General features: G+C 35.8%; 1 protein-coding gene across 2 annotated transcripts in view; it reads right to left on the bottom strand.

Annotated features, from left to right (window-relative positions):
• Positions 1-13,556, bottom strand: part of LOC306888152 (CD276 antigen-like) — an 82,277-nt gene that overhangs the window by 51,205 nt on the left and 17,516 nt on the right. For both annotated transcript variants that reach the window (XM_079446312.1, XM_079446313.1), the window contains exons 3-4: positions 8,836-9,183; positions 3,807-4,103 (exon numbers count right to left, since the gene is read on the bottom strand). In XM_079446312.1, coding sequence (XP_079302438.1) covers positions 3,807-4,103; positions 8,836-9,183 — 645 coding nt within the window. The remainder of the gene's footprint in view (positions 1-3,806; positions 4,104-8,835; positions 9,184-13,556) is intronic.

Raw genomic sequence — 13,556 nt, 5'->3', positions numbered from 1 at the left:
TATGAAGTATGAGTTAACGGAAGTTCATGGCCAGGATTCATGACACAGACAGACTGTCTGAACCGACCGTCTGCTAGCCGCCTCACGTCACAGAAGTCAGTTCATTCTCAGCACATAGAGACTCCTTCACCCAGATATCACACTATAGAGACTGTGTCTGTTCTCCAAACTAGAAAATACAGAAAACATCCAAACCAAAGTAAGAGTAACAACTTGATGTTCAACAAATAAAAAACAGATATAATACAGATAAACCAATGATAAAGCTTGGCGTCTTGAATATTAGATCCCTTTCTACAAAAGCACTTTTAGTAAATGATATGATCACTGACCATAAACTAAAACATCTGAAAATATTATGTGATTTTTTAATTCAAAATTTGCACAAACTCATCTAATGACTCGCTGGCACAACGCTAGATCATGTTAAACTGGATCGCGGAATAAGACGAGGATTTTCACTGCAACATCCCATAACCATCAGCAGCAGTGCATCAGTGCTAGACAGTCGCCACAGCAACATCGCCATGGCTACATTATTCACTGCCAAATCACCATGGCTACATTTCTAAGCATCCGAGTTTCTGCGCCGCTCCCTCCCAACTCGCTCCGGCAGTCTATTGACCGCTCGCACTTTTCTCTCCTTCTCTCTGTCTCTTTCTATTTCTTTCCCACAGATTTTACCAAGAATGCTGTGGCAGAAAAGAGAGCCGGACAGGGATGATTCCTCTCAATGTAACACACACACGCGTTCTCTGAGCTGCTGACATGTGGAAGGACTTTTAAAGCGAGGCCATTGTACTGACAGAGATCTCAGCAGTCAGGAAGAAAGCGAGGAATCCTTCACATTCAGAGAAACCGAGAAGCACTCGTCTCCTGTGTTAACTCATTAGCGCCTGCCGCTGGTGTCAGAGGTCCGCTCATCATTTGCTCTCTCCGTCTGTGTGTTCTTCTTTTCTCTCAGAGTTTGCAGCTCTTTCTTACTCGAGCTCAAGGTCAATAGCTGCAGATTAACTGAGAAGCATCCTTACGTAACGCTGAGTTTGTGCAGAGCTCAGATCTTACCGCGGTACTGTTGCTGTGTAAATGGATGGATATAATGACAGTACAGTCGTGCCGGAGGAAATGATGCGAGGGAAGTAGAGTGAATCCTTGAGCCACGTCTGTCGTCAGCTGTATATTTATTGACCAGAGGTCGACAATATTTAATCTTTCTAGTTAATCGGTGTGTCATCAATCAATAAAGCTTAATGTTAAAATTAATTATGATTAAAAACACATTCCATCTCAATAAAATTATTTTAATAAATAATAAAATGTTATGTAGTTCTGTTATATTAAATTATATATAAATTATAAAATATATACATATACAAATATATATACCAATTTATTACATTTAAATGTAAAATATTTATATAAATTATTTAAATAATATTATATAAATACAAATAATGTTTTAGTAAGAAAAATAGAAAAATTTAAAATAATTGTCATGATGCAAAATTTAATTTTTTATTTTTTTATGTTACAATATATAGCATAATAATATAGAAATCCTATCAGAATTGCTTTTACACCAAGACAGTGGTTTATTTGCATTTTTAAATTACAAATAATATATTTTACATTTTCACAGTAACTGTAATGTGATCGTTTTCATTACATTTTAATATTTGCATGTTTATATTTGCTTTTTTTTTTTTTTAAAAATATCAAAATGAACATATTTACATTCTAAAGCACTAATAAAATAAGAGCACTGACCATGTGACCTCCTTACAGTCAGATGTTCTTCCAGTAAAACACAAGGATCGTTCTCATATAATGCGGGATTACATGATCATCAGTTTTTATGCAAATGTTTGATGCGCAAACCAGCAGTAATGTTCTTACTTACACAGAATACAAAAGCATTTTTACTTCTGCGATGAATAAACATCTCCTTAAACGAGCAGCCGCAGTGAATGACAGACAGAAGCTAATTGATGAATTATATTGTGACTAATTGAGATTGAGATGAAGTTTCTCTGACCTCAGACCGCATCCAGGCACTTCATTTTCTCTTGCTCAACCTTCACAGACTTCACGTCTGTTTCCACTCCTCTCTTTTTCTGCCTTTCTCATTCATTTCGAGGCACGTCTGCATTACTTTGTAATTTTTCATTGGGAATTTGGAGAGAAGTGTGACATTTTAACGGGCTTGTTAGAGTCTCGTCCTCTTCCAGAAAACTCTTTTGAATACTAAACAGATTTTCCTCTCTTCAGTTATAGAAAGTCCTAAATGTCTCACTTAGAAAGACGTTCTGAGCTCCTATTGCGATACAAAGGACTTTTCTATTACTCAATAACTTTTTTCCAGGAATGGGTGCACATGGCAGCACAGTTTTAGTGTGCAATAACTATTAAATAAAGAAAACATTTCATATTTACTTTTTATTTTAATGATGTGTCACCAAAAAGCCTGTTTTCCATTTCAAACAGCAGATGCTTTAAACACTCTTCAGGTTTTGCAATAAATAATTACAGAAATGCATCCGTTTGCCGAAGAGTTTCTGATCTAAATCTGACCGCTTCTAAAAGCGGTGCGTTTTGTTTAAAAGCGATTCCTGGTTGCACACTTGTTTGCTGAAGAAAAACAAGCAAGCGAACCGCACAAAGCTCGGCTAGGTCAATATTAATTACCAAAGTTGTTGAGCATACAGCAGCTGTTGTAAACAAATGCAAATGCATTTTCATATCAAACAAGGTCGGCGTGATCCCTCCGCTCGCACACGGATTCTGACGCTTGTTTACTAACAAGGTTGTAAGGCTGCGGCAGTCAGGATGAGATTCACAGCACAGGTATTTGCTGTAGACTCACAGAACGAGAGCACAACCTGACCTTCATCCGTCAGAGCGTTCTGTGAAATCTCATTGGAGTTGTACCTTATACATTATATCTCCTCTGAACAGACACATGTCAGCCTGCAGTGTTAGCGCTTCATCTAAGCACAAAAGGCCCGTTCCCATTTCAAAGAAGCAATCTGTGAAATAATCATCCACTTTCTCATTTAACAATGATGGTGATGCCTATTGGACCATAATTGAAATTTTTTTTATTTTCTCCCTGTTCGGGTTTGGCGTTGAGGGAAGTCCGTGAAGCCATCGCGGCGGAGATTTTAATTGACTTCTGATTGTAAAAACATTGAGATTTTAGAGGGAAAGAAATTGTACCCATATGTCTAAATTGTGAAGGTGAGATGACAATTTTTATCTTTAGGTCAACAGAAAAAAAGAAAAGAAAAGAAAAAAAACTTGTGGAAATAATCTTTTGGTTGGGTCCAGGATTATTATAGTAAAAAAAAAAAAGCCATGTTTGTATATATATATGTATAGTATATGTGTGTGTATATATATATATATACATATGTGTATTTTTTTTATTATTATTATTATTTTTTTTTACTTGATGTAGTAAAATAACTGAAACAAAAATTAAAACAATAAAACATTTTACTTAAAATAGAAATAAAAATAAACATTAACTGAAATAAAATATATATAAAAAAAAATAGTTGTACCTGTCTAAAAAATTTACTAAAATAACAAAAATAAAGTAAAAATTAACAAAAACTATATATCGCTTTACTACTAAAACTGAAAAAATGCAAAAAAAAAAAAAACTTTACTAAAATGATAAAGAAAACTAAAAATGTAAAAATAGATGCTGATTCAAAATAGTACTAAAAACTCTAGCAGTATCTGAGTGGTATTAAATGTGCACTGGTGGTCTGAGAATGAGCATCGGTGCCGTTTGCTCTCACCGGTGATGGTGATGGACGCGTGTCCTTCCTCGCCCAGCAGCGGGTTGCTCAGTCTGCAGCTGTAAGTGCTGTTGGGCTCCAGGATCACGGTCAGGATGCTCTTCACGCTGAACAGACCCTCCTCGTTGGCCACCTGTGAGACCGTAACGTTATCGGTCAGGTTGCGTCCGGCCCCGTCCTGCCACAGCACTTCTGCCTCAGGATAACCTCCGTACGCCACACAGCTGAGGGCCACCACATCGCCCGGCTTCAGGGCCGACTCCGGGCCCCATGTGACCAGCGGCTTGGAGAACGGAGCTGTGATGGACCGAGAGAGAGAGAGAGAGAGAGAGAGAGACAGAGAGAGGACTAGTTAGTGTGAGTAACACATACCTGCAAACCTCTGGTGGTCTGGAGCAGGGTCACTACTGTTAACTACAACTATTTAAAATAAAATAAAATAAATGTTGAAATACTTAAATTACTAACTAGAAATTAATAAACAACTAAAACTGAAATAAAAATAAATTAAACCTTAATGGTAATATAAAAAACACGAAAAAATACAATAAAAATCACAAAAGTACATAACAAAATTACTAAAAATTAACAAAAATTCAAACGAAAACTGAAAATATAAAAATATAAGCTACTTCAAAATACTATAAAAACTATAACAACACACAAAAAAAAAACACTAAAACAACATAACATCCTAAACCATAGCATGGTCAAAAATGGCAATTTAAAGAGGTTTATAGTTTACATACTACAAGTTTTGACAAAAACAAATAGTTGAAAATAAAAATAATATTTATTATATATATATATATATATATATATATATATATATATATATATATATATATATATATATATATATATATATATTATTTGATTTAAATTTGTATATATCATTTGTATATATAATTTAATTTATAAAATAACCACACAATTAGAATATTATTTAATTTAAATAGATTTGTCACATTGGTCTGAACAAAAGCAGCAGATGGACTGAATGAAAATGCAAATTCACAGCAGAAATACAACGGTTACCCCTGTACACAAAGCAGGGTTGTGCTCAGAAACATCACTATATTAGGCATTGCTTAGAAGACAAAAATGAAATGCCATCAAAACTTTTTATGAAGACAGTCAGTTCCCTTCAGAGATACATTTATAAAAACTCCTGGATTTGCACAAGCCGTGTGAATGGCGTTTCAGTGTCAGAGTGGTGAGTTTCAGAGGAAGGCGATGAGTTTGCTATATACCGCTGCCTTCACCTGGGGACATGATTCCCATTAAATTGTTAATTACATTCTAGGAGCTTAGCATAAAACACACATGGCTCAAGATCAGATGGAAATCGTCTGCTGACACGCTCATCTATGCCCACTTCCTCAGCAGGGACACAAAACCACAGGCGGGGAGGCTTCTGGGAAATGGGCCGCTCGTAAAGTGTTTTTGTTGGGGTGATGAAGAAATCAGCGCCGCCGTCCCTCGAGCGCACACACGCAAGGCCGCCATATTCTCACAGACAATCACCATTCAGCAAACACAAAAGTTAGGCGCTGGGCCGACGGGAGGGAAAGCAATCAGACGGCTGTGGGGTCGCCGGAACGGATGCCAAGAAGACTTTATAACCTCTAGCTGATGTCTGACGCTCAACTCAAGACCAGAGCTGAAACTAACAACTCAGCTGAACAGATTTAATCAGATAATATACAAATCTTGCTGTTCCTCTTCAAAATATGGGCAAATTATAGTCTATAGAAAGTATGATATTCATTTTGCCTAATATATATAGAAAAGAAAAACTTAGAAAAGTATTAATAAAATTTTAAATAAATAAATATGTATAAATAAATATATAATACATATAAAAAATAGAAAATGTACAATATTTGTTGACAAAGTGATGCAATATAAAGTAAAACATTATAACTAACTAACTATATATATATATATATATATATATATATATATATATATATATTTCAAAAAAATAATAATTTTTCATGTCACTTATGTCACTTTTAAAAAAAGTTAAAAAATGTGTTCAATTATTTTAAAATAAATAACAATTTTTTTTTATGAGTGAACATATAACATATAAAGTGATGTAATATTAAAAAAATATGTAATTTATCAACAATTCTGATGAAAATGGGGGGGGGGGGGGCATAGTAGAGCATCAAAATTCCCCAAACTAATATCTGAACAAACTATAATAAACAGTGTTGCTGTTCCCATCATGCACTGCATTCACGAAATACATTATGAATAATCCATGTGCAATTGTAGGACAATTACTGGCAGAAATGAGTAAAAGGTATAAGGACACTTAACCTCTTGTGCTGTGCTGGAAATCCTTTACCTAATTATGTGTTCCCAGTCATACATTGCTTATAAATTGCTCATTATTCTATATTATCACCAAATATTGGATTCGATCTTTTTAACAACTTGCTTTCTTTCAATTAGCACAAGTTTTGTGGGTTTTTTTATTATTATTTTTTGGAGCTGGTTGATCATAGGCCTCACTGATTACTGAGTTTACACACATCAGTGTTTTTAATGTTGTGTATATATTTAATGTATACTAAATATAGCATAATGAGAGATTTATAAGCTTTTTTTTAATTTTTTACGTTTATTATTATTATTTAGTTTAGTTTTTTGGCTGGACATTTTTGTCTGGGAACACAAGTGTAAGTTGTTATAGCCTATGTGAGCAAAGTCAGTACGTTTTAGTCCAATGCAATAGAATTAAACATTTTTAGGAAAAAGAAATTTACTCATAATTCAAACTTTTATGATTTTGTTTCTTCAGTGTGACGAAGACTGAGAAAGTGATTTTTTTTTTTTTTTTTTACCAAAACGGTTCAGTTACTAACATCTTTCTTTCGTAAGAAACAAACTCCTGCAGGTTTATAATGACATGAGGAGAGTAAATGATGACAGAACGATCGTTTCTAGGTGAACTAGTCCTTTAAGTGTCACAAAAATCATATATGAGAATATAACGATTACAGATGACACTTATCCATGATGCTAATTGAAAATCTCCAGAACAAGAAATCACTGCAGTTCTTACTCTGAATGTGAACTCAAAATAATCCCGCTAATAAATATTAAGCATTATAATGCAGAAGAGTGATAATGACACGACTGTTTTAGTTTAATCTTCATTAGATGTACAGAAGCAGACAGGAGTGGTGCGTCGCAGAGCATTAATATCACTTAATTCAATGCATTGAAAGAGAAAGGCGAGACAGAGAAAGGAGAATGGGAAAATGCCATCTATAGATCAGAAATAATGACGTACTCCGGTGAGTCTGAGTGCATTCAGCCATAAAAATAATAACACATATAGCAGCTACAGCTGAGCACCATCAATCACTGCAAATCCTAACAATCGATACGACTGGATATTGATCAGGCTCGTCGTGAGAACCGCATATAAATGATCGTGCTCATTACTGGGCCTTTGCAGAAGCATTTTATGACAATCCTCAACATGTGCAACAACATCAGTCACACACTGTATGTCATACACATAATAACACACATTACTGTAAAGTACATATACAGTACATACTGGCATAATCTGGTATCCGTTCAGAGGCCTGTAGCACTGCCAGCAATAATATTCCAGACATAAATATCTCGACTGCCGTCTCATATATAGATGATATGTATTCTGTAGGAGTAGTGGATTCTGTAGACAGTCGATTTTCTAGATTAAAGCAACGCTCAGGTTCAATACAACTTAAGCTCTGTTGATAGCGTCTCTGGCATAATGCCGATCATCACAGAAAATTATTTCAACTTGTTCTCAGCTTATTAAAAAATGCAACAATAAGGCACTTACAGTAGAATCACACCAGCAAGCGACCAGCCAATTAGTGAGATTAACTGTGTGTGTGTGTGTGTGTGTGTGTGTGTGTGTGTGTGTGTGTGTGTGTGTGTGTGTGTGTGTGTTAATCTGTGCGCTGTGCTGATTTAGCTGTGAATTTGGACAGAAAAATGATCTTAGAGAAACTGTGATAGTTCACTCAAAAATAAAACTGATCAATCACTCACACAAAGAAAATACAGCTGCAGATCACAGAAATAAATTATAGTTTAACACATATTCACATAGAAAACAGCTGTTTTAAACTGTAATAATATTTCACATCTTTGTTCAAATAAATGCAGCACTGGTGACCAGAAGAGATTTTTGAAAAACATTTAAAATCTTAATTATTCCACACTTTTGCTGTTCATCTCATTATTTTCCCTGAGCTACATGTTCATAACGTTCCCTAAGGTCACAAAACTCTGGACTTTTGGTAGTACCTAGGATAGCAAAGTCCACTAAAGGAGGTAGAGCTTTTTCACATTTGGCTCCCAAACTCTGGAATAGCCTTCCTGATAACGTTCGGGGTTCAGATACACTCTCTCTGTTTAAATCTAGATTAAAGACACATCTCTTTAGCCAAGCATTCACATAATGCATCTTATAATCTTGTACTGCAGTTATATCTGATCAAATGTACATTATTATTATTCTTTAGCTTGGGTTGAACAACAGCTAGCTAGTCTCTATTTGCTTCTCTTTTTCTGCCACGGGACTTGCATCCCAAGATAACTAAGAATTACACAAGCTTCAGTTTGGATCCAGCCCTTACGAAGATTTGAGATGACCGAACACCTGAGAAGAGATGATGCCACCCTCTCAGAGGACCTCAGAGGATGCCAACCCTGGAACAACATGCAAAACTACCAAATTTAGCTTAATCTCAGCGTTTAATCACAACATATAATCATTGCAGTTAATGGTGTTCACCGTTTGTTTGATTGCATGTAATTTGTAACTAATTGCATGATTTTTACTGTACATTTCTGTCATAGTCACCACTAATAACCTACTCCAAAATATAATGTAGAAACTTAACATTTTCTGTAAAGCTGCTTTGCAACGAATTGCATCGTGAAAAGCACTATACAAATAAAATTGCATTGAAAAATTGAAGGTCCCGTGTGATTTGTGATTGGTTACCTGCGACTTGCATCAGCATGGCTCCACTGCTGTGCGTCTGAACCCTGACGAAACATGAGTAGCTTCCCTCATCCGCCACACGCACACTCTTCAGCAGCAGCGAGGCGTTTCCAGACGGGAGCTGGTCTGGGAACAGGCCGGTGCGGTTGGCGAAGCGCTCCTCCTGATCGCTCAGCTGATCGCGGCTCTGCCAGAAGCTGTGGACGGCACGCTTGGTGTCCGAGAGCTGCCAGAACACGCTCAGGTCAGACAGGTTAAACGCCGAGACGCCTGCGAAGGAGCAGTTGAGGACGGTGTCCGTCCCGAACAGAGCCACCACAGGGGATTCTGGGACACGGACGTCAAGAGCTGCAGAGACACAGAGAGCACAGGCATTAGGAAGCACATCTTCATTGATCTCGTCAGATAAAAGAGCTTGATGAATAATGAAAACATATTGTACAGTTCAGAACTCAAAACTTCCTCCTCAGAGCGAAAAGAAGAGCTTTAATAGAAACTGAGCTGCAAATAACCAAAACATCAAAGTTTGTCTGGTTAGGGTGGTCCAGCAAAAACCATATTTCTGCAATCACAACCATAACAAAAAAAAGTTTTCTGACATTTTTTGCAAAAAAAAAGATATATATACACTGTATGTGTGTGTGTGTGTGTGTGTGTAAATATATGCAATACATTGTTATAAAAATATATGTGTGTGTATATATATATATATATATATATATACTGTATATATATATATATCACAATTTATATTTTATTTATAAATATATAATTTAAAAATATATAAAATTATATATATATATATATATATATATATATATATATATATATATATATATATATATATTTATATATATTACATATTACATATTATTGATTACATAAATTCAAGCTTTAAAATATTTTATCAGCAATATATAAATATTTAACGCATTTTAGAGCAGAACTAGAAAAAACGATTTACTACACAAATGTTCATGATTTTAAACATTTATTCATTTCCATGACTTTTTTAGGCCTTGAAATCACACTAGTTGTTTTTTTTTCTTCTTTTCTTCATGATTGCAATGATTGTGGGAACCCGGTCTTTACAGCACGAACACATTCTAACATAATAAGACTACAGCGATAAATGAATGAATAAATAAACAGCGTCCCCTTTAAGACTGACGAGCACTTCAAGACTTCCATGGCACACGCAAACAAACTAATATTGACACACTGTGTTTTTGTCACCATGATGAGAGACGGAGGCCCTCACTGTGATAAATACACATCAGCATTTCCATATGAGATGAGGATTTGAGTTTCCTAATTATTCTGTCAGCTCTTCATCTAAACTAACAGTAGAGCATCACATCCAAACACAAGAGACGAGAGAGACAGAGAGAAAAGATATTAAAGCCTTCTGATGGGTTCAGGAAAAAATGTTTTAATTTATGCATGTGAACTATAATTGATTCTTTAATAAGTGTGTTTGATAACTCATGCATCTGAGTGCAAGAAAGTAAAGTAATAAAAAATGGCCTTCTTTACTCGCACTGGCCTTTCTGCCATCAGAAAACCAGAGTCCTGGATAATAACCGGCTCTGAGTGGAGAAGCAGACTGACAAACACTGCTTACATAAGAACATCAGCGAAATCAAATCTACATGGCAGGCATTGTGTGTTAATAACTTTCTAAAGTGTGACAATAAAACGGGGAAAAGTCTCATATCTAATATTCCATTATAAATCAGAGCAAACAAGTCTCAGATGCTCAAGACAGCGTTGTGGCACAGTATAAGATTTAAACACTTATTTATACTGTAAATGCATTAAAAATATATAGCTATAAACCTAACATACTATGCCGTTAGATTTCCCCAACACAAATTATCTTGTGTTTAACCACTATAGAGACATCAGAGCCAGCGGTAAATTCCAGAAGATCTGGCCACGGTCAGGCGCTCTCTGTGGGTGTAATGAGCTCTGAACGGCTGCTGAACCGATGGATCTCCCGTCTCCGAAAACGCACAAGCTTATTTTGAAATAGACCTTATCTTTATTAACAAACCGCATATTTAAAGTCCAAGCAAACACATTCTCGCCTAAAAAACTCTTAAAACTGCATTGCATGACACAAAACAGTATTATTTTTTTAATGATAGTGTATTTGGCCAGACGAGACCAGCAGTTTAATTCTAGGCTGCACCAACCTCATCTGGTTCCCGAAGTCTCTTCTCTTCACTAAGGCTGCATGTATTTGATCAGAAATACAGTAAAAACAGTAATATTGTGAAATATTATTTCAGTTTACAACAACTCTTTTCTATTGAGATTTTAAAACGTTATTTAATCCTGCATCATTACTCCTGCTGAAAATAGTTTGTAACATTGTAAATGTCTTTACTTTTGATCAACTGAATGCATCCTTGCTGAATATTGCCTTATTATATTATAAATGTGACTATAACAAGGACTGACCCAAATTACTTTAACGGTAAAATAAAATACTATTAAATAAAATAAAATAAAACAAATTGGACCATCAGTCCCTCTCTAGATATTAGCATCAGCTTCATCAGGGGTCGCACAAAAAGAAAATAATATTTTATAAAGCAAAGATTCATGAAATTGTTCAAAAGGTGGTTTATAATGTGACAAAAGATCTCTGCTTCAATTAAATGCTGTTCTTTTGAACTTCCTATTCATCTGTAAATAAAATAAGCTCTGAACGGCTTCATCTGTAAATGCTATATATATATATATATATATATCAGCAGCTGATTTATGAAAACAATTAAAAGATTAAAACACGCACTCAGGCAGAAACAGCAGAAATATCTGGTTCAATAGCTGCAAACTAAAGCACAGAAGCGCAGTGAAACGAGCTCCAGATCCTCATTCAGACGCATTAAATGTGAATCTGGCCCGTGTCTGTGCTGACTGCCAGGATTAGGAATTATGTAAGAGTGCTGGAAGAGTCTAAATACCAGCCGTGATGGATCTGGAAGACGCTTTCAGCCGAGCAGCAGGGAAGCAGACGTCAGCTGTAGATGTGTGTTTGAGCAGAGAGACGGTGGAGTAAGGCCTAATCTGAATTTACAGCCGCCACTTTGTGTTAAAGGGGTCACGACATGGATTTTTAAAATTATTTTAATATGTTCTTTGAGGTTTACTTATAATGTTAATAAAGTTTTTGCACAAAAAAACTAATAAATATGTGAAAAAAAACTTATTTTCAACCCTCATTCTGACCCGGTCTCATAAACAGACTGCTTTTAAAGGGCAGGTCCTGTATGGCCTCTCAGTAATCAGCCACTGCTATGATTGGCTAACGTCACTGCATAGGAAACGGTATCAATGCCCAGTGATGGGAAGTTTGGATCATTGAATCCAGTACAGAACCTATAGGATGTTGTGCATGCATATATGAACGAATCACTCCCCGAGACGACTTGTTCTTCCCGAGTCACATTAAAGAGTCATTCAATATGAATGAATCCTTCAAGATCACTACTAATGCATGTTTTGACAACATAATCAAAATTAAACGGTTATTTCCAGACAAAACATTTACTTCCGGTTTGTGATGCAGCTACAGTCTGATCTAGTACCACTTCATCTTTCAACAAATTATTCTTTATAACTCTCCATGACACTGTGCCTCGATTACAAAACATAATGCTCCGAACAAACATATAATCCTCTGACACGATTCGGGATGCCATTAAAAATAAACTATCCACTTGTTCCTTACGCTGGGATCCTTGTGAATCTGATATCTGTACAAAGACACGAGCGAGCTGTTTAACCCAAACGCGTCAAAGCGAAAGTCCTTTCACTCCATTTGTCCAACTGATGACAGACTCGAACGTGGACTGTCAGAAAGTATCCAATGTAGACAAGATAGCGGCAGTGATTGTAATTTGTTTGCTTTTGACGCAACGCTTTTTTAAGCGACTGAGCGCTGGTGGGTGGGGCCTATGCTGATGTCTCATCTGGAGGCGGTGTTTATGGTGATCCAAAACGAGCCATTTTTTGAGCTCGATTAAATAAATGCTTTGTTTATAATGAGGAGGACGTCTTAAGCTATGAAACTTGCAGGATGTTTTAATGGTACAAAGACCTATTTTATGCCAAAAGATCTTTTGATTTCTCATGTCATGACCCTTTAATGGTGAGAGTCACTGCGAGAGAGAAAGAGAGAGGAACAGGAACCTGTGCCACCGCAATCAAAATAAAGTCATTACGGCCCTCATAAATGCTGCCACACACCCACCGCTGTTTATTTACAGCTCCTCTGTCTCTCTATCGCACTTCTCTCCTCCATTATTCCTTCTTTTGAGCGCATTTCTTGCGTTTACAGAAAAGAAATGTAGTTGATTGAGCAGATGAGAACAAAACCTTCAGAGGAACTCGGGTTGGCATGAATTAAACACATTATTATGCATACCTATATTTTTGTATTACACTAATTAATCTGAACAGATGTCATCCAGCTACATGTATTAAAGATCATTTGGACTAATTTGTTGTTTAATTACATATAATGATGTCTAATTGGATAGGAATCCATGTGATATGAAACGGACCATCAATCTCTCAGCTTCATCAGGGGTCAAACAAAGAGAAAATAATACTTTTATTAACAAAGATGAATGAAATAATTCAAAAGTGATGTTTATAATGTAACAAAAGATTTTTGTTTCAAATAAATACTGATTTGTGCTGTTCAG

The sequence above is a fragment of the Barbus barbus genome, assembly GCF_936440315.1.
Source record: "Barbus barbus genome assembly, chromosome: 22".
Classification (NCBI taxonomy): Eukaryota; Metazoa; Chordata; class Actinopteri; order Cypriniformes; family Cyprinidae; genus Barbus; species Barbus barbus.
Note: the sequence above shows the minus strand (reverse complement) of the source record. Positions and strands in the feature narration are given on the sequence as shown.